At 37.5% G+C, this 24464-nt stretch overlaps 1 protein-coding gene across 7 annotated transcripts in view; it reads left to right on the top strand.

Annotated features, from left to right (window-relative positions):
- Positions 1–24115, top strand: part of LOC143022785 (calcium/calmodulin-dependent protein kinase kinase-like) — a 745076-nt gene extending 720961 nt beyond the window's left edge. For 5 of the 7 annotated variants that reach the window (XM_076181463.1, XM_076181535.1, XM_076181403.1 and 2 more), the window contains 5 exons: positions 474–584; positions 2637–2836; positions 6376–6591; positions 12102–12364; positions 17480–24115. In XM_076181463.1, coding sequence (XP_076037578.1) covers positions 474–584; positions 2637–2836; positions 6376–6591; positions 12102–12364; positions 17480–17546 — 857 coding nt within the window. In that variant the 3' untranslated portion in view covers positions 17547–24115. Of the gene's footprint in view, positions 1–473; positions 585–2636; positions 2837–6375; positions 6592–12101; positions 13026–17479 lie in introns of those variants that run through there. The other 2 variants (XM_076181237.1, XM_076181293.1) reach the window with 2 other exon arrangements.
- The last annotated feature ends 349 nt before the right edge of the window (positions 24116–24464 follow it).

Raw genomic sequence — 24464 nt, 5'->3', positions numbered from 1 at the left:
GAATTTTGTTTGATTTTTTAATTTTTGTTCCAATTTTAAAGACAAAAATTTTCATCAGTTTTTTATTTGTTCGAGGTAAGACACGTTCGATTTTTGAGGTGCCACAGTGTATATATATATACATACACACTGCTCTAAGAAAATTCAAATCGGTAACGCATCAATGGAAATGCACCCCTAGATTTTTCGGTAATGTGCCCAGCTCTTCTAATATTAACTGAATATTCTATATATTTTTTCAATTATTATCTACAAAGCAAGGGAGATGAACATCCTCTCCCTTTCTATTCATATTATACTCATCACTTTCATTCCTTCATCCTTAAACAATTTAAAAATCACACCTCAACACTCACTCAGCACTGCTGTCAATTTATTCTTGGTGTACCCTCTTAATGGAACAGGTCATCATCATAGTCTATGCACTAAGTTTAACCCTGTAACATAAAAATTCACATTGATGATTTTTGCAGTGTTTGAACTACTGGAGAAAGGTGAAGTCCTGGAGGTGCCTACTGATACACCGCTATTAGAGGACCAGGCCTGGACATTTTTCAGGGATGTGGTGATGGGCATTGAGTATTGTAAGTATTCTGTATACTTTATGCAAAAATTGTAGTGTTAAAGCTATGCTATTAGATTGTTCTTACTTCTAGGTTCCAGTAAAACTGTGCAAGATGTAGGTAATCAATATAATTAATAGTGTTTTTCAAAAGTCAGAAGTTTCTCACTATTTTCCTTTAGTCATAGATTTTAAGTACAATTTACAGTTCATTATCATTTGTGAAAAGATACCAAGAAAAGTAATTGTAAATAATCTTTGAATTAGGGTGTTCCTATATCTGTGATTAAGGTACACTTCTACACAAAATCTCTTGATCCCTCACATCATACAACCATTGCCCCCATAGTACTGTAGAACAAAAATCAACTCATGCAACATACAACTTGTAAATATACCAAAAACCTATCCTCAGTGCCCCTACAACACACCAATATATAAAAATCATATTCAGTAAACTGAAAGACAATACATTGCTGAATGCCCAACCACTTGATATCCATCTCTCTGAAGCCTTTCTCTACCAAAAGGACAGCGTCCACCTGGCCAGACTGTGGTGCAACCATCCAGCCCTTCTAAACTACCAGAAGAGACTGGATGACTATAGATAACTGTTCAGGATGCAACACTTCACCCCATACTATACAACACTTTATGGAAAATTGGGTTGTATACAATCACACATGCCAATAACACAATATGCACTCTATAAAGAATTTGTGAAAAAACCCTGTTTCAACCATGGGGTTTCTCAGGGAGACAGGCCTGTTTAGTTAGTCTAGGGAATGACAACAACAACTCATATTCACACACATTAAAAACAAATATCACTCAACTGACCAATTAGTTCCATTCTTAAACAAGGACTGTATTATCAGACATAAACCTAGAAGAGGAAACACTCGTAAGACACAAATTACATTCATTCACTTATAGCTGGGTCATCACCCAACACAATGTTCCTATTGTACTGAAACTGTAAGATCTATTCAACCCTACTCACTGGACTGTCCTACATTCAGTCCTTCCAGACAATAACACATAATCTTTTCATTGAGTGACTTATGGACTGAACTGGTGGCTGTGGCCAGTTTCATGTAAGCCATGGATCTCATGTATAAGAGCCCGGGCAACAGACTGATTGATTAATTTGTAACAGGCTCTATAAAGCCTTTCCATCAACCCTAATATACACCTTATCTATGTCAATGAAACACCAGAAAACAGCCTTATTTTTTGCCAAATATTTTATAGTATTCTCACTACAACTTGATCTATGCATCCTCTTCATCTTCTAGATATATACTGCTATCCTCCAGTCACTTCTGTTCCCCTCCCAATCCTCTCAATCAGCACTCCCATACATGTTAATGAGCACACTTAAGATACTGATTCTTCTAAAACTACTGCATTCATACCTGTCTCACTCCCCTTGAGTAGTGGAATTATAAATACACTCATCCATTCTACTGAGACACTTCCATCCCTTAAACATCCATTTAAGAACCTCAACAGTTACTTTACTATTACCACTACACCCTTTGTCAGACATTCAACATGACATTCATTTGTTCCAAGTGCTTTTAAAAGCTTTCTTTACTTTTCTGCTACTTGTACCTTCTCTTATGTAATAGTCTTATCATTCTCTTTACCCAGAAGTCATTCTTCTCATATCAAAGCACAGAAGATATCACAGATGGTAATTTTTCTCTCACACAGCCTCAATGTCCCTTGCACATTCACCAATAGTCAAGGCTACCACATTTTATATGTCTATTATACAAATGTAAGAGCATTTTACATAGATTTGGGAAATAGAAATATCCCCTTCCTAAGAAGCTGTGCAAAGTTTTTTTTTTACTATGAATCCATATACCAAGAACTTTCTCCCCTTTATGAAAGAGGTAGCCAAGTCAAAGGCACGTACCTACTCCCACCCATTCTACTCCCATCCACCACCCCTGTCCCCTCCCATCTTGAATACTATAAATATTGTAGATAATTTCTCAGTCTTTTCTGAGCTTGTAGATTGTGCATTTTTTACTTTTGTTCATAATTTCTTTTTTCTTTTCAGTGCATTACCAGAAGATCATCCACAGAGACATTAAGCCATCCAACCTTCTCCTAGGTGACAATGGCCACATTCAAATTGCAGATTTTGGAGTTTGCAATGAATTTGATGGTAATGATGCATTCCTAACAAATACAGCTGGTACTCCAGCTTTCATGGCACCAGAAGCATTATCTACAAAGCGAGACAAGTACTCAGGAAGAGTAAGTAGCTAATACTGTGATAAATACTAATATCGTCTTGTCAGTATAATGAAGCAAATCAGCCTATAGAGACATGTACAGTATACACAAACTAAATTTACTTGTTTTGGAATTCGTAGCTGGGATTTGTTAACTTCACAGATGCTAACTACAGCAGTGCTGATCTGCACTACTGAAACAATTTGAAAATTATCTCATTCAAGAACATTTTTGTACTCTCATATATTATTCTGGTTATTGCCAGACAATTTTATTCAGTTGGGGATCAACCCTCACTTCTCATAGGGCAAATTTATTGGTTCTTTCTCATGTCATATAACTGAAAAATAACTACAATAGTTTTTTGCCAGTGAGGAGGTTGCACTGGACTCTCAGAACCTCCCACTTCTCGTAAGATGAGAGAATGCCAACTTGAGCTCTTCTCAGGGCAAATTTATTGGTTCCTTCTCATGTCATACAGCTGAAAAATAACTACACCAGTTTTCAGCCAGTAAGGAGGGTGTACTGGACTCCCCAATGGATGAAAAAATAAGACTATCCAAAGGGCAAATTGGCTTATGAGCCAGTGGCTATCCAACCCTGTTATAGATCATTCACTTTTGTGCTTGCCATGTTTTCCAGGAATCCTGAAGGTTGATTGATGGCTCAGTATTATGGTTGCAGTGAGGCACTCTCTTGGGTCTAGCAACATGGCTTTTCAATACCAGGTTCATACCAGAATGGATGACCTCTCTTGGCTCAGAGGGGCAAATCAGCTGAGCTGCCTGACTTGAATTTTTGAGTCTGGCATGCCCTGAGACAAACAGCTACTGCCTGAACTGACACTGCATAATATCTATTTCTGAGTTAATTCTTCCATGACCTCTGGGGCTGATGGGCTATGAACCCAACCTTTAGTCTTCCCACAATAGGTTCTTTGGAGGTGTGAGGTTGGAGTTGTAAGAGAACAAAACTTACCTGACTCTTTCAGTTTTGCCAACCATGCTATTCAAGGGGCCACATGGTCCAAACTAGGTAGAAGCACATTGAGCTAAACCTGGGGTGAGCCTCTAATGGGATCTCCATCTAGTGCCTGAAACACTCCTCTCTTAAGACAATCAGTAACCCCCTTTTTTTTTTAATTGGTAGAAATCAAGAGGTATTGTGAGGGATAGCCATAGACACATCTAGCTGATTAGAGCCTGCAATTATATGAGTTATTCCAGTTGATGAACAAATGATGCTGATGAGGTTAAAACACACCTTGGCCTCATTTCTCTTAAATGCTTCATCCTTCATACATGCTTCTGCTTAAAAGTATGACCTTAAAGAGATGTTCTGTGCCTAGCTTGACTCTTTAGTAAACCAATACCCTACCCACCATAGGGGTTGACCTCATTGTGGTTACTAGCTTCAACAGAGCTGGCTATAAAGTATGCGTAGGTCCCCATGACTGGAACTAAGAGCACAAATAATTCTCTTCATTTTAATTTTGCAAAGTTTGGAAGGTAAAGGATTGCTGATTCCAAGTTTTAGAGACATAAGCCACACTGATGAATATAATATAAGAATGCCAGAGGTGTGAAAAAGAGAGTGATCACATCTTTGTTAGCTCATTAGAAGATTCTATAGAGCTGCAGAATTTACCAGAAAGCAGGGTTCTTTGGGGCTGATCATTGACTAATGGTTGCTACACTCATGCTGTGTGTCAGTTCCAAGAGAATCTCAAGATGCAATACACCAGAATTTCATCTTGAGAAGCTCAGGGATGATGCTTATTCTCAAAATATGTGGTGAGTCTGCAGTCACTTCAAAGTGCCTGACACCCTTGAGGCTCTTGAAAAATGGTGGAATACCTTTTAAAAGCTGCCATATAGTGTACTGGAAAGTGTTTAGGGTTAAGGAATGGTATGTTGAGGCAACAACTATTATTATTATTATTATGTCACCTGTTACTAGTAGTGTAATACAGATATTTTTTATATTTCATTCATATTTACTGAGATCAACTACAAGAACTGGTGGTTAAAATCCTACTGCTGCCACCAATGTAATAATGGAAACAGGTGGTTTAAATCCTACCCTTGCTTGGACCAGTGTAATGGTGTGAACTTTATTTTTTTGACATGAATATATCAACTATCAACTACATGCAATTCAAATTATGGTAGCACCAATTCTACTGTAACCTTAACCAGGATAAAGTTCTCTCTGGCGTGTAGATTTATCTAAATGAAATCAGATTTTAACTTTATTGAAATATTCTTTATTTATAACTGAACACAGGAACTTGGTATGAAGTCCAATATTATAATTAAACCTATAAGATAATACACTTGTAGAGGAAGCATTTGGTAACTTACGTGACTGAGAATATACGGCACTGGCATGAGAGTGTAGGTCTATACAGGGGTTGTTATGCTACAGTGTGATCCACTGGCTGTAATACAAAGAAAATTATATATTCATATGCTACACACACACAACTCCTTCCCCTCTATATCTTAATCCACAGCCAAACAGTGGGCATCCAGAAGCCATAACTGTGCTAACTCTATGCCTAACCATTTTATATAACACACACATGGAACTCACTCCCCTCCGTGTCTTAATCCACAGCTAAACAGTGGGTATCCAGAGGCCACAACTGTGCTAACTGTATGCCTAACCACTTTATATAATACACACGCAGAACTCCTTCCCCTTCATATCTTAATCTACAGCTAAACAGTGGGCATCCAGAGGCCACAACTGTGCTAATGTAACTGGGCAATTTCTGGATGCCTTGGATTGGTTATTTTGTTCAATTAGTCAGTTTACCTGATCTGTTGAATCAAGCATCTTAAATAGTCATAATTTCCTATACATATACTGTATATTTAGTTATATTTATACATAATTATCTAAGCAACTCTAACTTCACTGATCCAATATTTTAGTATAAGGGAAGAAGGGGGGAAGAGAGATGAAAAGTTACTGACCGGTTGAATCAAGCGTCCTAAGTAGAATGATGTCCAGCCCCCAGGAGTGATGCTTCTGAGTCCTTCCGACATCCGATTAGTCCCTCTGACCATGCCTTCCCACTCCTAAACCTCTTTCCATTAAACTACTTAGCTCGACCTCATCTATTTTGGATATTCCTGAGGGTATCATATAAATCCTATGTTATGGAGCCTGTATAGTCTTCTCTTCCTTTTGTTTGTATGCAGAATTTTTATAAAGAAACAATCTCTAGTTCCGACTTCATAGACCCAAACTATCTACCCCCAGCTTGGGGCAAGCATCTTTTCCCACTAAAACCGGGAGGGTGTGGTAGGGGTGGAAAGGTGGTTTCATCCATGGAAAATGTCACTTTTGCATTTTTGGAGAGGACCCAGAGGGGTGATGTGTCCTACAGCCTATGTCTAATTAGATTCATGATGTGCTCCTAACCCTATAAATATACATATACAATTAATAGAATCTGGAATCCTGGCATTACAGTTGTAGTAAATCACAATTATACTCTATAATTGTAATGAGCAATTTGCAATGGTTGATGATAAAATATGTCTTGGCAGGCAGCAGACATCTGGGCGATGGGAATAACATTGTATGCATTTGTGTATGGCAAGCTGCCATTCCATGAGGAGAACATAGTAGCACTCTACAATAAGATCCGCAACAGTCCTCTCGTCTTTCCCACATCACCATTCATTAGTGAAGACTTGAAAGACCTCATTGCCCTCATGCTACAGAAGGACCCTAAAGAGAGGCTCACACTGGAAGGAATCAAGGTAAGGATTTTTTTTTTTCATTCTTTCTTCCTCCTTTTCCCTCTCTTTCTTTCTCTCTGTCTCCCACCCTTGTTTAATCTCTTCAGCCCAGTAATATCCTCTATATATTTTGCCCTAGCTATTTCTGAAAAGTTATTTTCAGCTGAGAAATATACCTTACATAAAGTAGAGGCTAGATCAATCAAGACATCATTTTGCCTTTCTATCCCATTTGAATAAAATTATATGGTATTAGCCCAAACAAAATCTGCAAAATCTTATCACCACACCACTGTAATATATTCCAATCTGGGACAAATCAGATATTCAATGATATTTAGATATAATGAGAAAATATTTTGTGTCAACAGTTCACCAACACTTCTATCCCCATGGACAGTATCATGCCATGATACACAAACAACTAACAAACTTTACAAAATGGAGCACTGGGAGTAAAAATAGGATCCACCAAAACCAACCCAATTGGATAACTGCATACAGAAACCATAATCCTTCCCATAGGACACCACATGAAAATTAAAGGATCAAACACCCATCACACTAGTACATGAAATGAGGCTGGGTATAATAAATTGGAAAGTAGGAGATAGGACCCAATGAGTGTTGCCAAAAAGCATAACTCCACTTCAACCCATTTCATCCCCACCCATTCCATCCCCATTCACCACCTTTCCCTCCCTCTCATCTTGACTCCTACTGGATGATGGGTCATCCCTGCATCTTGCCCATCATCCTGGGTCAGAAGCAATGCAGCAAGACACAACACATCCACAGCAAGGCCATTTCATTTAATTGGCGAACCCACCTCTTTGTCCCTTCATGCAGTAACATTGAAGATGGGGAGAAAAACCATTTGGGCTGAGTCAAAATATCATTCACACATAACCAGGAGACAGGAGGAAGTGGATAGTTTTAGATACTTGGGCAGGAAAGGGAGGAGTGAAGATGGAGGTAGAATGTAGATTGGAAGAGCAAGTAAATGCCTTGGGGGATTAAAAAGTGTAATGAGAAATAGACATTTGGGAATGGATGCTAAGAGGAGATTGTATGAAGGAGTGATTGTGCCGACAGCACTGTACTGGGCAGAAACATGGAACATAAGAGAGGAGTTTGAATGTGTTTTAGATGAGGTGCCTGAGAGGTATGATAGGGGTTACTAGACTGGATCATGTGAGAAAGGAGGAGGTGAGGAGGAGAACGGGGGTGGAAAGGGAGTTGGAAGATAGGGTTGATGAAAGAGAATTGGGATGGTTTGGACACATGGAAGGAATAAGTGAAGAAAGACTAGTAAAAGAGGTATGGAAGACAGAGGTGAAAGGAGTGAACATGATAGGTTGACCTAGGATGAGATGGATGGATAGGATAAAAGGGGCATTGGGAAAGAGGGGAATGTCTGTTGAGGAAGGACAGGAGAGGACAGAAGATAGGGGTGAATGGAGAATGGTTGTGTATGGATGGTACTATGATGCATGAGGGGGAGTGGATGGGGGATGGGGGTGAGGGAGTAGGTATGAGAAATAAATTGATGCAGCCTGAAGGGATTTCTCCCTATCTTCTTTTCTGCATGAGGGGACGGAGGGAGGGGTCGCCGATTTAATGAAGTGGCCTTGCTGTGGATGTGTTGCGTCCTGTGACACTGCTTCTGACCCAGGGCAGTGGGTGAGATGCAGGGATGACCCATCATCCAGGAGGTGCCAAAATAAGAGGGTGGAGTGGAATGGAGTATTTAGGGTTGGAAAGGGATGGGAGTGTTTTTTATGCCTTTGTAAGGGGGGAAAAGCCTTTGGTATATGTATGTATCTCTAAACCCCTGCCCATTACCCTTGCATTTACCTCCCACACCACCCATCCATGTACATATTGAACAGCCATGGCAACATGACACATTCCTGTAAAAACTCTTGACTGCCCTTAACAGCTTTCCTCTAATCCCATATATCTGCAAAACATCCCACAGTCCTTTCCTGTCTAACCTGACATAAGCCTTTTCCATATCAGTAAAGGTAAAAAAAAATATCCTTACCCTTTGCTAAAGCTTTCTCATGTACCTGTCTTACCACAAAAATTTTATCCACACAACCCCTACCTTTCCTAAACCCACTCTGTTCCACACCAATTATTTCCTCAATTCCTCTTTTAATCCTCTCAATCAAAACCCTCCCATAAGCCTTCCCAACTACACTCAACAAAGTGATCCCTCTGAAACTACTACATTTACATGTCCCCTTTTCCCTTGTGAAACAGAACTATACAGTCACTCCTCCAGTCCTCCAGCACTCTACCCTCATTTAGACAAACATTAAACAACCTCAACACTCAATCCGCCATCACTGTACCTCTCTTTTTCAGACACTCCACATGACACCCATCTATCCCAGGTGCCTTACCTGCTTTCATCATTTTAATAACTGTTTTCACCTCATTTTTTCTTGTTTCTCCCCCCATTTTTCTCATCCATCGTTGTCATTTTCTTAGCACCTCCCACTACCACCACTGTGGTACTCCCCAAGGCAGATGTAGCTCCTCTTGGGGATCGGTGCCACCTGCGTAGAGCCAGTTGCCAGGGCTGGTTGCCGCTGTTTGGCCCCCAACTCTTGGGGTTCGGGGATGGTCCCACGACGAAGACGCTGCAGTACCACAGGGCTCTGTTCTATCCCCCACGCTCTTTAATCTATACATGCATGACTTACCCACACCAGACACCTCAGAAATACAAATCTCTTCCTACGCAGACGACATAACAATCACATGCACACATCGTAACACAGACAAAGCTGCAGAAATAATCCAGCCATACCTTGATACACTCAACACATGGTTCATCACAGACTCAAAATAGCTCCAACCAAATCTACAGCAACACTTCTCACCAACTGGACAAAAGAACACAAATACATACCTCATCTCTACATCAACAACACTCTAATACCACACACAAACACACCGAAAATTCTTGGTGTAACATACGATACATCCATGTCTTTCAAACAACACATCACAAACATAAAAAACAAATGCACACCTAGACTTAATGCACTTAAGTCAATCACTGGAACAACATTTGGACAAAACAAAGAAACTAATACAACAATATACAAACAATGCATACGCTCAGTGATGAATTATGCGAGTCCTGCATGGGCTCCTAATCTCAGTGAGACACACCACAACACCCTTCAAATCATACAAAACAAAGCCCTAAAAACAATTACAGGCTGTACAAATACAACACCTACAGACCATTTACACCATGAAACAAAAGTCCTCAAAGTCAAGGACCACCTCGACATGAGAGGCACACAAACACTTGCTGCAGCCACCACAAACACATCACACCCGCTACACTACATAGCAGAACACCCACACACACCAAGAAACATTAAAACAACACCCAAAGACCTGTCTCACACACAGATACTCTCTTCTCTTCCTCCACAACCACCAAATACCAGCCTCCGGAAACATATTCATAATCATATCACTCACCGCTCCATTAACACACTGAAAGACAACACACTGCTGCATGCCAGACCCCCTGATATCCACCCTTCTGAATCCTCTCTCCCATGAAAGGACAGAGTCCACCTGGCCAGACTGCAGTGCGGCCACCACCCAGCACTTCTTAGCTACCAGAAGAGGCTGGATGACCGCATTGTGAACAGCTGCCCAGTATGTAACACTTCACCCCATACCATACAACACATAATGGAAGACTGCATTATACACAATCATGCACGCAAACAACACAACATACACTCTATAAAGGATTTGTGGGAAAACCCAGTTTCAGCTGTGGCATTCCTTGGGGAGACGGGACTGCTCGGACAGACAGTCTAGGGAACGACAACAACAACAACAACCACCACTGTTCCCTCCCTGTCCTCCTCCACATTTAGCAACCCCCCAAAATGCTCTGCTCATCTTTCTCTTAATACTGCCTCTTCTGTTATCATCTCTCCATCTGCACGTTTTACCTTTTCTTCTCTACTTGATTCACCTCCCCTTCCCCTCTTAATTTCCTTCCAAAACATCTTTTTATTACTTTAAATTTTTGGTCATATTCCTTCCTTATTTTACATCTTTTTTCCTCCTTTATCTTATGTTTTACTTCTCTTTTTTCTTTGTATCTCTCATATGTTTCTCATGCCCTATTTTGCAACCAGTCCATGAATGCTCATTTCCTCTCTTCTAAAACTTTCTTTGTTTTATCATCCCACCACTCACTACCCTTCCTTCTATTCCCTCCCATCCTCCTTGTTCCACACACCATCTTTGTAATCTTGTTACTCTCTCCTTGGAACACCCCCATTCCTCCTCCATTCCTTCCTCTACACTATCCTTCACCTCCTTCCACTCTTCTCTCAACTTCTTGTACTCCTTTTCTTTCACATTTAAACAATTTACTCTAACCACCTCCCTACTTTCTGTCCTCTTCCTCTTTCTCCATCTATCCTCCACTCTCAACTTACCTTCCACCAAAAAATTAGCTGATATTCCCCAACTCTCTCCCCTAAAAGCATGTACATCCAAAACTCTTCCTACTCTTCTCCTGAATACCACTGTATAGTCCATTTAAGTCCAACCACCCTTCCTTCCACTACCATCTCCCATATGTACTTATGTTTGACTTTCTTCCTAAACACTGTGTTAGCTACCATCATCTTTCTAAATGCGTCTCCTTCATCAACTCCCCACTACAATTTTTCCTGGCACTCCACATTTCCCAACCACTCTGTCTATTAGTCCATCTCCTACTCTAGGATCAAGATTTCCCAATACCACTACATTGACATTTCTCCCTAAATCCTCACTGCACTCATTTAAGTTGAAAAAGCTTCCCTTTCCTCTACCCTCTTTTCACTACCAGGCCATATGCACTTACAAAGACTCACATCTCCCTTCCCAATTTCACCTTCATCCACATTAAACTTGAAGAGACCTCCTACTCCACCACATGCCTACCTATCCCTTCACTAGCATAGCCACCCCTTCCCTCCCTCATCCTCTCCTCACTTCTGACACCCTCCCTACTACACTCCCAAACTCAATCTCACCCCTCCCTTTCAACTTTGTTTCACTGAGTGCCAACATATCCATCTTTCTTCTTATAAACATACTGCCTATTTCTTTCCTTTTATTCTCATCTGTACCACATCCATGTACATTAAAAGACCCAAACCTTAGGGTTCTGGTTGGAAAACTCCTCCCAGAACCTCATATACCTTGACTTTTTTTCTTAGGAATTTACCATTTAGGGCTACAGAGAGTAGGATGCCTAGTCTTATTATCCATCCCATATAAGTTGCCTTTTACAACCCAAGTGGGAACTGTCAGTGGCAGTATTCTTTCTACCTACCACTGGGACATGAGTGAAAGAAAAACAAATCTTAACTCAAAGCACATGTTTTTTTTTTTTTTTTTTGGTTTCTCATGTAAAATACTCAAGGCTAGAAACAAATCAAAAAGTTTTTAGATTTACATTAATCCCTTTTTATGGCAATTTTCAGGAGCATCCTTGGGTTACAGCAGGGGGCCAGTACCTTCTTCCAACTACTGAAGAGAACTGTATCCTCATCGAAGTTACTGAGGAAGAAGTCCAAGCATGTGTTCGATCAATACCAAAACTAGACACACTTATCCTTGTGAAATGTATGCTTCGGAAACATAGCTTCAAGAACCCCTTAAGGGCCAATTCACTCATTAAAGAACAATTTGCTCGTGCAGGAAGATCTCATTCAGCGCCTGGTTCGTATGAATTGTATCTTGACAGGTAGGTGGGAAGTCAACGAAGAGTCACTTGGAGCCTTAGCTGGTGTGAAATTTTATTTACTGGCTGCCTTGTTTGGTACCTCATAGTTGCGATGGCGCACTCAGAACAAGGAGTCAATTAGATGTCTAATGCATAATCAATAGCCTTTCAGCAAATAATATACAAACTCATGACAGTCACCCAAACATAAACGTAAATATTGGTCCTGATGATAGAAATTTATGATCTTCATATAATTGAAATCATTAACTGTAAAATACTTTCACACAGTTTTTCATTAAATTTTATGATGTCAATGTATTTCATTACTGAAATCTTAGTTGCAAATAATCACCACATCTAGAATTAATTTTAACTAAAATAGAATTGATAAACAAAATTTGATTAAAATGAAATGCAATACATCACCACTAATGAGGCATTACCAAACACTACAACTGTGTGTACTGGCATGTTCATTTTTTCACAGCTTGTGTTTTAGAGCATTGCATTTTCTGTTGCACCTCAAGCATTCCATATATCAACATTTATTTTGCTTACTTAGTCATTTATTTTTGTCCTGCAAGACATGTTCATATCCTTGTTACCTCTGTACCTGCTTGTTTGACCCAGAAAAAAATTGCCCTACATTTTAGCATTGAGATAGATAAGCCAAAGGTAACCTCGATTTCATTTTGTTCTAGATAGATGTCTCAACCATTCAAATCATAGTTTATTTACAAATGTTCTTACATTATAGTATTAAACATGTGCCATTAAAATACAAAGTATTATCTACACAATAGTACTCATTCTACAATTGATTTCTAAACAACTTAGATTATGTGATATTTAAAAGATAATTTGTTTAAATCAGTTCTCTTAGAGAATCGTTTATGAATTTATAAAAAAAATTGCCAAAGAAATTAATTATGAAGTGAGTGCTCTACATACTAAACATTTAAAACCGAATAGTATTTCAATCAGTGGAAGAGATATTACAGTCCATTTTACCAGTATTTTCAGAAACTTGTTTTAAAACTTAAATGTATTTGAGTTGTATACACTCCAGCAAGGAAACCCTGACAAGACTACTCCCAGTACTGCAAGAGCTGCCATCCTTTTTATGACCACCATGATCCCTTGTGACCCTCCATGCTTCCTGCCCACCTATTGTAGCTACTGTTAGCAATGAGAGGTCATCTGGGTTTTACCTACTACACATGTATATGTGTATATAACATATACACACATATTAATGGCATGCACACCATCAATGCGAAAAGGACATCCATGAAGTAATTTCAGTCATTCACTCTGATTTCTAACGTGTTCTGCTCAGATTAAATTCTATCGAAAGAAATTTTGTACAGTATAGTCCCTGGCTATCTAATACCATATTTATATAAAGGAAATATAGAAAGAAAGAAAAAATAAATAAATCACGGAGGATTGGAAATAGTTACATGTCTCCGAATATGCATAATTGTTGCAATGAGTTTCCAGTGTTAACTCTCATGTGGAAAGTTGGAGGAAGTGCAAAAGTTGATAAAGAGATTATGTACTTGGTCTGGAGAATTAGTGTCAGCACCTTGGCATTGCACCTATAGATGGAGGCAAGAGATTCCATCAGGTTTTAAAGATGGGCAACAGAGAAATTATTCTCTCTGACATCCATCTCGCAAGTCTGCCACATGCAGATACCCTCATTGGTTCCTTTCTTAGCTTCCTTTAGCCAAATATAAATGTGTTATGTAAACATTTTATCAGTCCATAGCTTCATTGCCTCAGGTTTCTAATGCAAGGTACATGTATTCACTAGGAAATTTAATTTGAAAAACAAAATGGCAAGTAAAAATGGATGGAGAAGTGCAAAAACAGGGATAGATTGATGAAAGAGTACACTGATTAATTTTCATACATCATAAGAGCCCAAAATTCTATGATCAAGAATTATTTTTATGAATGCAGAGTATCATGGGTGTCTGCAAAGGAAGTAGGGGGCAGAAGGGTAAACATACATAATGTAACTTAGTTTTATGTAGAATCCTGTATCACACCCATCTCTCATAACACAGGAAACATATAAGTACCATGCAGTCAACCAGCAAATCCAGATAGCTGATGCACAAAATTTTTATGAATGTTGGATAGCCAGGATTACTGTACGTTGCCTTCACAGAATGGGTACATGAAAACAATGCCTATTACAAGTTTTTGTCAGTACCTGTGTAATTGGTTTAGTAATTTTACCCTAATTAGTGCTTGCTGTACATTGCTCTGTGGTGTTTGTGATGCATGTTATGACTACAAAGAATGTCATGATACAATTGTAGCCCTGGTAATACTCCATGGAACTGAAAAGTCTAGAGGAGTTTGTCGAAAAATTTAGGAATTAGTAAGTGATGAGTCAGGGTGATGGTTGAGGATCAAGGTGCCAGTATCCAGTTTCTCAACCCTTATTCTGGGTACCAGAAGAGCATTTTTCTTTATTCTATTTATTTCAAATTCACAGGAACTTACATGAAAACCAAAATTGTATTATCTGTTAGAGTAACAATCTCAGTTTTTTTCTTTACAGGAAACTGTACCCAAAAATAAATAAATAAATAAATAATAATAATAATAATAACAATAATTAAATAAAAGAATAAATAGATATGTAGGTAAATAAGTTCATTAATGAATTGAATAATGAAAAAAATGTACATCCCAGGCCTTGACTCTTTTGAGGAGAAAAACAGAAAAAGAGAAATCCCCAGTCCTTTCATTCAGTCCCATTTAGTACCCACTTAGAAGAGACTTAAACAGAACAGCAGAAATGAGGGACAGTAAATGCTAGAAAGTGTGAGTTCATTATTCAACTGTGAGTGGAGATTTGTTTGAACAAGGAAAGATATTGTGGGATTCTGCTCCATAAAGGTACCGTTAAAGTCCCTGAAGTACAGTATTGACTGAAACCAATACTCCAGTATTGGGTGCTGGATTCTTAATAACTTCAAAATTAGAGAGATACTATTTGGGAGGTAATTATGAAGCTTGGAAGGAGGAATATTAAGATCTACCTTTCTCAGTGTGACATGAAAGCAGAGCAGTCTTTCATCTCTCAGGTACTGGGATAGGAGGTGTAGATGAGTGAGTTTTATGGCAGGTGTTTTTGACCCAGTCACCTCCCTTATAATGAAGACAAAGCCATAGTTACATATATACTCTTCCAAAAGCTTGACTCACTTCATCTATTGTTGCCTGACTAGCTGCTTTCCATGTTAGTATCTTTTATAACTTTTATAGTTTTATGGAACATTACCAGAGTTATACTTCTCATGAGATCCCCTCTAGTCATAACATGCAGAAGACAATTAAACAGAGTATATGAATGTGACAATAACCTAACTTTTTGTACTGTAATCTTGTATTCACAAGAAGCCCTATTTTCTTGTCATATCTATACTCATAGGAGATATGAAGTGTTACCTAACTATGGTAAGCTAAGTTCTGAGCATCTTTTAACAAAACTGAGCATAAATACATATAGTGTCATATAGTTTTTCATGTCCATGGTGTGTTTATATTTGTATATACACATATACATGTAAGTATAAAGCCTGTGTGGATGTGAGTGTACATGTATTTACCATATTGTAATGTACAGGTTTGGAATTATGCTCATGAAGTTCCATTTCTATGGCTCCAGTTATCAAACTGCTTTAAATTCGTCTCTGCTGTCTGCTTTGACTATTTCTTCTTATTCCTTAGATTAATACATCATTGCAGAAAGCTGTGTTTCATAGTGCTTTCCTTCTTAATTTCTTGCTATATCCTCTTGATATTCTTTCATTCCTTATTAATAGATCTTTGTCAGTAATGTTCATACCCTTCATAATTCTAAAGGGAAACAAATGGGTGACAGATGGGAGTGGGATGGGTGGGGTGGGTGCTTGCCTTGGCTGTCTACTTCCCTTATAAGGGGGAAGAAGCCTTTGGAATATAGATAGATAGGAAGAAAGATAAATATATAGAAATATAGATAGAAGTTAATTTTTAATATATCTTCTTTTGCTTTCTCTCCTTTCTTAATTTTATGTATGTATGTTGCTATTGGGTATAATGAGTATTGGGATGGTTTGGACACATGGAAAAAATGAGTGAAGAAAGATTAGCAAAAGAAATGTGGGAGGCAGAGGTGGATGGAGTGAACATGAAGGGTGACTGAGAATGAGATGGATGGATGGAGTAAAAGGGGCATTGAACAAGAGGAAGGAAGGAAAAGGGCAGAAGATAGGGGTGAGTTGAGAATGGGTGTGTATGGATGATACTGTGATGAATGGAAGGGAGTGGGTAGGGGATGGGGAGCTAGGGAGTGGTTATATGTGAATGATATTTTGACAGCCTGAAGGGATTTCTCCCCGTCTTCAATGTTACTACATGAAGGAACAGAGGGGGGGGGGGGTGTCAATGAATAAATAAAGTGGGCTTGCTGTGGATGTGCTGTGTCTCGCTGCATTGCCTCTGACCCAGGGTGATGGGCAAGATGCAGAGATGACCCATCGTCCAGGAGGAGCCAAGATGAGAGGGAGGGAGGGGTGGAATGGATGGGAGTGGGATTATAACTTTTGACTTTGGCTAGCTTCCTTGTAAGGGGGAAAAAACCCTTGGTAAATGTATGTATGTATGCATGTATGTTGCTACTTAGGAATACATGTTACCCAGTGTTATTCTGATTTTGACTGTAATGTTTCTTATGCATGGCCTTTGTGGTAGAGATATACAATTGTACTTTTGATGTATGAATGTTTATATAGATGAAGTTCACCATTTTTTTCATTATATATTATGTGTGTTTATTCACATTTGTGAAACATTCTATGGTCTCACTCTGAATTTATTAACACTTCAAGTTTCACATAACAGAATCTATGCTCCTATAAAACGTGTTTGCAATTCATGCTTAAATTGTGTTGTCTGTTGCACTCATCTGATCTTTGGTAATAAGTACAAAATTTATCAATTATTGTAACTTTTTCAAATCATAACAGTTATCTGTGTATAATTTAGCTGTATTTCTTGAGAAATACAACCTAAATTATTCCTAAACTCCACTTTCTGACCCAGGTTCTTTTGCATACTTTATTTCAGGAAAAGGTCGCTCGACATCTCGTTACCTGCAGTTGATGAACTGGAAGTAGGAGGAGAGGACAGATGAGAAAATGAAGAGGAAGAGGAAGAGGCCACTTAGGACACCAGAATAGGGTTTTGGAGGAGGAATTTTCCTCTATTCCCTGTTTGGGGTTTAATGCAAAGGCTTAACAGAAGAATTGAAATAGTTAACCTTTGAAATCCAAGACACAGGTGCTGGGAAGTTTAAGATCATTCTGCCCAGTGGTCTTGCATTGCTTGCTTGTTGCGCTTCCATGCACTGCTTTGAGGCGCTCAGCAGGAAGTTAGTGATTTGGGTCTGTCCACAACACATAGGGCCATGGCTGTAATGTAAATTTGAAGATGCATTCCTACAAGCGATATGGAAATGATGGGTAGCAGGAGATATCATGTTCCATTTCCATCTGTTGGGATTGATGAATGTAAAATGGATTGCTCAACTGTCTGGTTGGAGTATGAAGCTTGACTGCCAGGTGTACTCACTCAAGAGGTAGGAAAGAACCGTTATTCATTTGAGGGAAGAATTGTTACCCTTAGTGCTGAGTTTTGATTGCATATTGTTTCATATTGATTCCCCTTTTTTCTTTTAATGGCAGTAAATCACTGCCAGTTTGTTCAGGTCTGCCCAGCACAGTGATCATGAATAGTTTATCCAGCTAACAGAGCCTATAGATACATCATCTAAATAATATCTTGAGATGAAAAGGATCTTATAATTTTTTTTATCCAAAGATTCATACATGAATAACCACCACTTACATTAAAAAGGTTTTGTTATTACAGCCCCCTTATAAAGGTGAAAGAGCCTTTTGATATATGTAGTTATTAAACAATTTTATATATGATGATTTGCTTAACAATGTATATTTTCCTTTGATTATTCACAAAAGTTGCACATCTAACTCCCAATTGAAGTATAAAACCTTATGAACTTATATTCCATTGAAGAAGAGGTAAGAATAATTTTGCAAACAATTGATGAACAAGTATGAATTCCTTAAAAAGTTATGAAGAAATATATATAAAGAGTAAACAAAATATGGAAACCATTATCATTTGATTTAAACAACTAAGAAAATAATATAATACCTATGCAAACTGAAGTCGAAACAGAACAATGCCACCATACTCATTGGTGCTCTCATATACTATAAATTTGCCAAGATATGTCATATTAACAACTAGAAGACTACTAGAATTAAGAATTATTTTATTTCATTATTCAACAAAATAGAATGAAGTTTAAAAGTAGCTCTTACTATTTAGCTATTAATTTTATATTTTAGATCTTTGGGACCAGTATTTTATTTTAATTCTTATTGAAGAATACAGATTATTTAATTTCTATCTGCACTTATGTTTAGACAAGACAATTTTGTATGAAATACAATTGAATATGGCAAGCTGACTGAAGAATTATTTTGTTACTAATGAATATCGCAAAAAATTATTTCGATAGATATTGTAATATGCAAATCCATCAACTAATTCTCATATTGCTTCCAAATATATGCACTGTCCCCTGAACACACTGTTTAATTAAAAAAGTATCTTGATTTATCTATTTATCTGTTCAATGTCATTATGATTATTTTAATTTATTCATTTATCTTTTCTTTTCAATTACAAACGTCAGCCAATGGAAAGCACCAATGAGTAGACCAACTTCAGCCTGAAAGATTCTTAAGGAGGCCAAAAAATACATTCAGCTTTGAATTTATATGCCTAGCTTGATCTATACATACAACTTGCTGAGAGAATTATTTAAATGAGATTAGGCAGAACTATAATCATTGAAAATCATATAATTTGCTTTGCTGCAAAACAATATAAGAAATTAGATATGTCAATGTTTCCAGTTTGCAAGACTGAATGCATGGTCTTGTTGATACTTATCCCCAAAACCATTCAAATGGTATATGCTTTGCCTCTTTGAGTCTTACTAATGGCATTTTTCTTTTGAATCTAAGCTGCACTAAGTCACAATAAAACAAATGCACTTTTGCTGAGAACATTTAACATCAGTAGTCCTATATTTTAGTATTATAAAACAGATACCTATATAAATGAATACATTAATTATTAATGGAATATGACTCAAAATATAATTTTTTTGTGATATTTATCCCTTCAATGTATTGCTAGTTGATTTCTGACCAGTAAGGTTTTGTTTATCTCTAAAATCTGTCCCTTGTGCTCTTATCCTGGAAGGTGTCAAGTCCCACTCGAGGCTGCGGCCAAACATTCTGAAGGGTGAATTCTGACTCTCGTCATTTGTTCCTTGTGCCTTTATGATGTTTCAGAAGGAGGAATGAATCATACTCATTCTAGTATACATTCTTGTGTCTACACAGGTTCTCGTTGTCTCCATTTACATAGAGACCCTTGTTTCAGCTCTCAGATACTTGGTGTACCCTTACTTTATATCATTATCATAACACATAAACATCTATATATTTACATATTTGAAGAATATTGTACAGTATAGTGATAGGTGATTCAATTTTTTGCCTCAGCCCCTACATCCGCCTAAAGTACAATTTGCATGTATTTCTTAAATCTGTGAGTATCTCAGATTAGTCATAATTCAAACTGTCTTTGATGTTGTGGATGTTCCATTTATAGTCATGATATATGCAATTTTCATAGCATTTTATGGCTTGTCTGTGTCATTTCATTATTTTCCATCATGCACTTTTGATATTTGATCATTATGGTGTATCACGTAACTTTATTCAATGAAGTTAAAATGGGATTATATAAGCATAAATAATATGTTACAATTATACTTACAATATTCTTATACTGTTGCAGTAGTTATTCTTAATTTTTCAGTACATTATAGGCAATTGATATGTTATTGTATATGTTTTTTACTTTTTTGTACATTATAGAATACAAATGTAATGAAAGGTTAGTGAGTACTAGCTTAAATTAGATTTCTAAATGTGTAATAGTATCACATAATTCAAAACTGCCAAAATTAGAAGCCAAATGTACCAATGAATATCAAAGATTTATGCTAACAAGCAAATGAGCAGTAACTAAATTTTCTAACTCTGCTAGTGAAAACAGGATGAAATGATGAGGTTATATGATGATGAAAGAAGAAGATGATTTGTATAATGCCAAAGGTCTAAAATGACTAACTTCAACCACACAGCTTTCTTAAGTTAAGAGTAAATATTGACTATGTTATAATGTTTTAGCAAAGGTAAAGAAATACACAAGAAGAACAACAGACTGACAATTCAAAGGAAGTTGATCCTGGATCTTGAAATTAAAATATATACAGTGGGGTCTCTACCTATGAACATTTCATTGTTATGTTTTAACATATTTTTTTATGAAAGGGGGAAAAAGCCATGGTATATGTATGTATGATTATTTTCAGTATGAAATGTGAGAAATTGTGATGGGTGAAGAGTGGGTATATGCTTTGATTTGACCACCCCCTTACATGGGGTAAAGGGCCTTTTGGTATATGTTTTAATAAGAATAAGAATAATTGTTGCCTCAAGTTTCACTGACTGGAAACCTCCTGTTCTACAGACATCTATAGGAAGAAATATTGTCTGATGTGTATTGCATTGGTGTGGGAACATTTCTATGTCACTTACTGATAGTAGGAAAAGGGGAACAATTGTTGATTGTCAGCTCTCATTTTGCAAAAAGGTGGAGGAAATATAGTTAAAGTTGAGAGACCTTGAACCTGATCTGAAAATCCAATGCTCCTCAGGACTGCATCTCCAAATGGAGATGAGGTAGTTGACACATTTTGAAAATAAACAGCAGGGAGATAATTCTCTGTCATTTGTCTTGCTATACCACCACTAGCAGGTATCTGTCATTGGTCCCTGTAAGCTAAATTCACTGTCTATAACACAAGCTGAGTGCAGTATGAGAAGTGAGTCAGATGTAAATGCTCTCAGCCACTTTACACACATATATTTGTGGTTTATTGCTAGAAGTTCAGCCTGGAAGGTATCAAGTCCCACTCAAGTTTGCAGATACACACTCCAGTTCTCTTGATTAGTTCCTTTGTGCCCAGATTGGGCCTAGAAACTATTTCCTTACACTGACTTCCTTTTAACCTATCTTCTCTCTTTTGTACCTGTATTTTTTCCTCCTTTTTTCATGTAAGGTCAGTACCCCAGTGCCTGCCTTTCCACAACCTCTAGCTACAGATATAGAAACCAATTCAAGCTCATGCACATGTCATAATGCACAAAACACATGGATTTATCACACACATCTATCAAGTATAATACATGCCACACGTGGTTCCACCTCACATGCACTAGACTCACTGACACAAATCAGTACACAAATAGTTGAGACTACATCCATTACACACTCACACACGCACTCCCAAAAACATATCCTCAAAACATACCACAAACAAACATCAGCAGCACCATAAACAAATACATAGAGCTGCTTCATTTTCTACATAAATACAGCATATTTATGTCACTAATACAGGAAACTGAACATCATAATCTATGCTACTCACATTCACTAAGCACACAACAATCAGAGATAACACAGAGGGAAATCATTACAACTAAGGAAGAATCCAAAGTATCCAGACGGAAAGGATCTTGAAAGGGTATTGCTGATATATACAAGGATGAACCAAAACAGTTCTTTAGGTTTCTCAATGGTAAATTGTGCCACAAGTTTTCAAGGAAACATCAGCTCAGGCAGAGATATTAAATAAGTTTTCAATTTGTGTTCACTTAGGGAAGTGATTTTATAAAGGAAAATAATGTTTACAAGAATAGTTAGTGAAAGGACATCAAATGTTGAGGGGAGGGAAATGTCACATGAAGTCACTGGATGTGAAAGAAAACTCTGAGGCTGATGGGGTCACCATCTGGGTACGAGGAATGCAGGGAGCAGTTTGGAGTCCAGATTCAGTCCAACTCTGAGTTTACAAAAAAAAAAAAAAAAAATGGAAGAGGGCAAATGAGGAAGACAAGAATTCCCTCTGAATTATAGACTGGTGTTCTTAGCAATTGTTTATTACTCATTGAAAAATGAGGAAATTACAAAGTTGAATGAAAATAGCTAGGAGTGTGGATACACAGTAACCTGTTACCTGATATACATATCTAAGATTATGGGAGAGATGTATGTGACAGTGAAAAAAAAAAATGAATAACTATACTAAGATCATTAGTAGTACTGTGTCTTGCTGCATTGCTTTTGACCCAGGGCAGTGTGCGAGATATGGCAATAACCCGTCATTCATGAGGAGTTAAGATGTGAAGGAGGAAGGGGAGTGGAATGGGGGGGGAGAGTAGATACGTGCCTTTGACTTGGCTACCTTCCTTATATGGGGGAAGAAGATCAGTAGCAAGCATGGACATTGGTCAACAGAAGGACACCCTAATCAGGGGTATAGGGCATAAGCCAAGTTGGAACATTACATGAATTTGAGGCTAGGAATGATGAATTGGAGAGTAGAGACAGAACCTCATGAATGTTGCTCCTTTCCTTTATACTACAATTAGGTAAATACAATCTGCAAACACTTCTTGAGAACCACATTGGACTATTTCTCCACAGCATGGTTCCCAACAATCAAGAAAATAAACACAGGCACCCTACAAACTATACAAAATAAAGCACTGAAAACAATAACAGGGTGCACTAAAGCCACCCCAATAAAACATATGCATACAGAAATCAAAACACTCCCATAGAAAATCACATGAAAATGATAGGTATACAGTTCTATGCAAGAGCACTTAACCCCATTCCCTCATCTCATTACATCACATAAGCACAACCAGCTAAAAAAGAATACAGCAGCTGAATACTACTCATACATCTAAAACAATCTACTATATCTTTATCACACAATACATCCATACCAAAACACATTTACACTCAGATCACAAAACAAATAGTGAAAAAACTTCCTACTCTATGAAACCACTCCAAGCATCAGCTCTATGGAGAAATCCCTCCCAAGAGAAGGAAGAAGCATGATTACATTCAGGTCACCATCCAACATTAAAATAATGCTACTGTAGAATCCTGATCACTGAAACAAACTGCTCCACATGCAACCATCACACAGAAAAGATTGAACACATCTTACACTGCCCCATCCTAACCATACCCAGGCAACAGTACAATATTTCTTCCTTGAGTGACTTACAGGCCAATCTGGTGACTGTTGTTGGTTACTTGGGAGGCTTGGGTCTCCTGCAAGGGAAATTGGGTCAATAGATTGATTGATTACCAAAATAAACACCATGTGACGACAGAGCCTTTATTAGTATGACTTTTGCTTATTACAGCTTGATAAAGATGTAACAAGCAAAATATCATACACACTGAGTGATTAACCATTTGTATATGGAGACCCCACTGTGTTTTCAAAATTTTAATTTGGTATTACAAATCTGTGTAAACTACACCTTTGATCTAAAATATTGTTCATAACACATATATATATATATACACACATATCACAACTAACACCACAGTCAGAAAAAAGAGAGTCGAATAAGTGGGTCTTATATTTTGACTGCTAACTTCAGCAGTATGAAGAGGATTACAGTCAGCAGTCAAAATATGTAGACTCGCTTATCCAACTTTTTTTTTTCACAATTGTGGTGTTAGTTGTGATTTACAAATGTGTTACTATGTTTCTCACAAGTGATATATATATATAAAATATATATATATATATATTATATATATATGTATATATATATATATGTATATATATATATGTATATATATATATATGTATATATATATATATTATATATATATATATATATATAATATATATATATATATATATATATATATATATATTTACTTACCTTGGTGTATTATACGGGAAGGGAGCTATGCTCGTCGTGACCCATCTTTGTATCTCTCAGCATCAATTTTTTTCTTAAAATCTTGAATAATGTTTTCACACACTGTTTCTTTGTCT

The sequence above is a fragment of the Oratosquilla oratoria genome, chromosome 1 (genome assembly GCF_046742065.1).
Source record: "Oratosquilla oratoria isolate Oo_2021 chromosome 1, ASM4674206v1, whole genome shotgun sequence".
Classification (NCBI taxonomy): domain Eukaryota; kingdom Metazoa; phylum Arthropoda; class Malacostraca; order Stomatopoda; family Squillidae; genus Oratosquilla; species Oratosquilla oratoria.
Note: the sequence above shows the minus strand (reverse complement) of the source record. Positions and strands in the feature narration are given on the sequence as shown.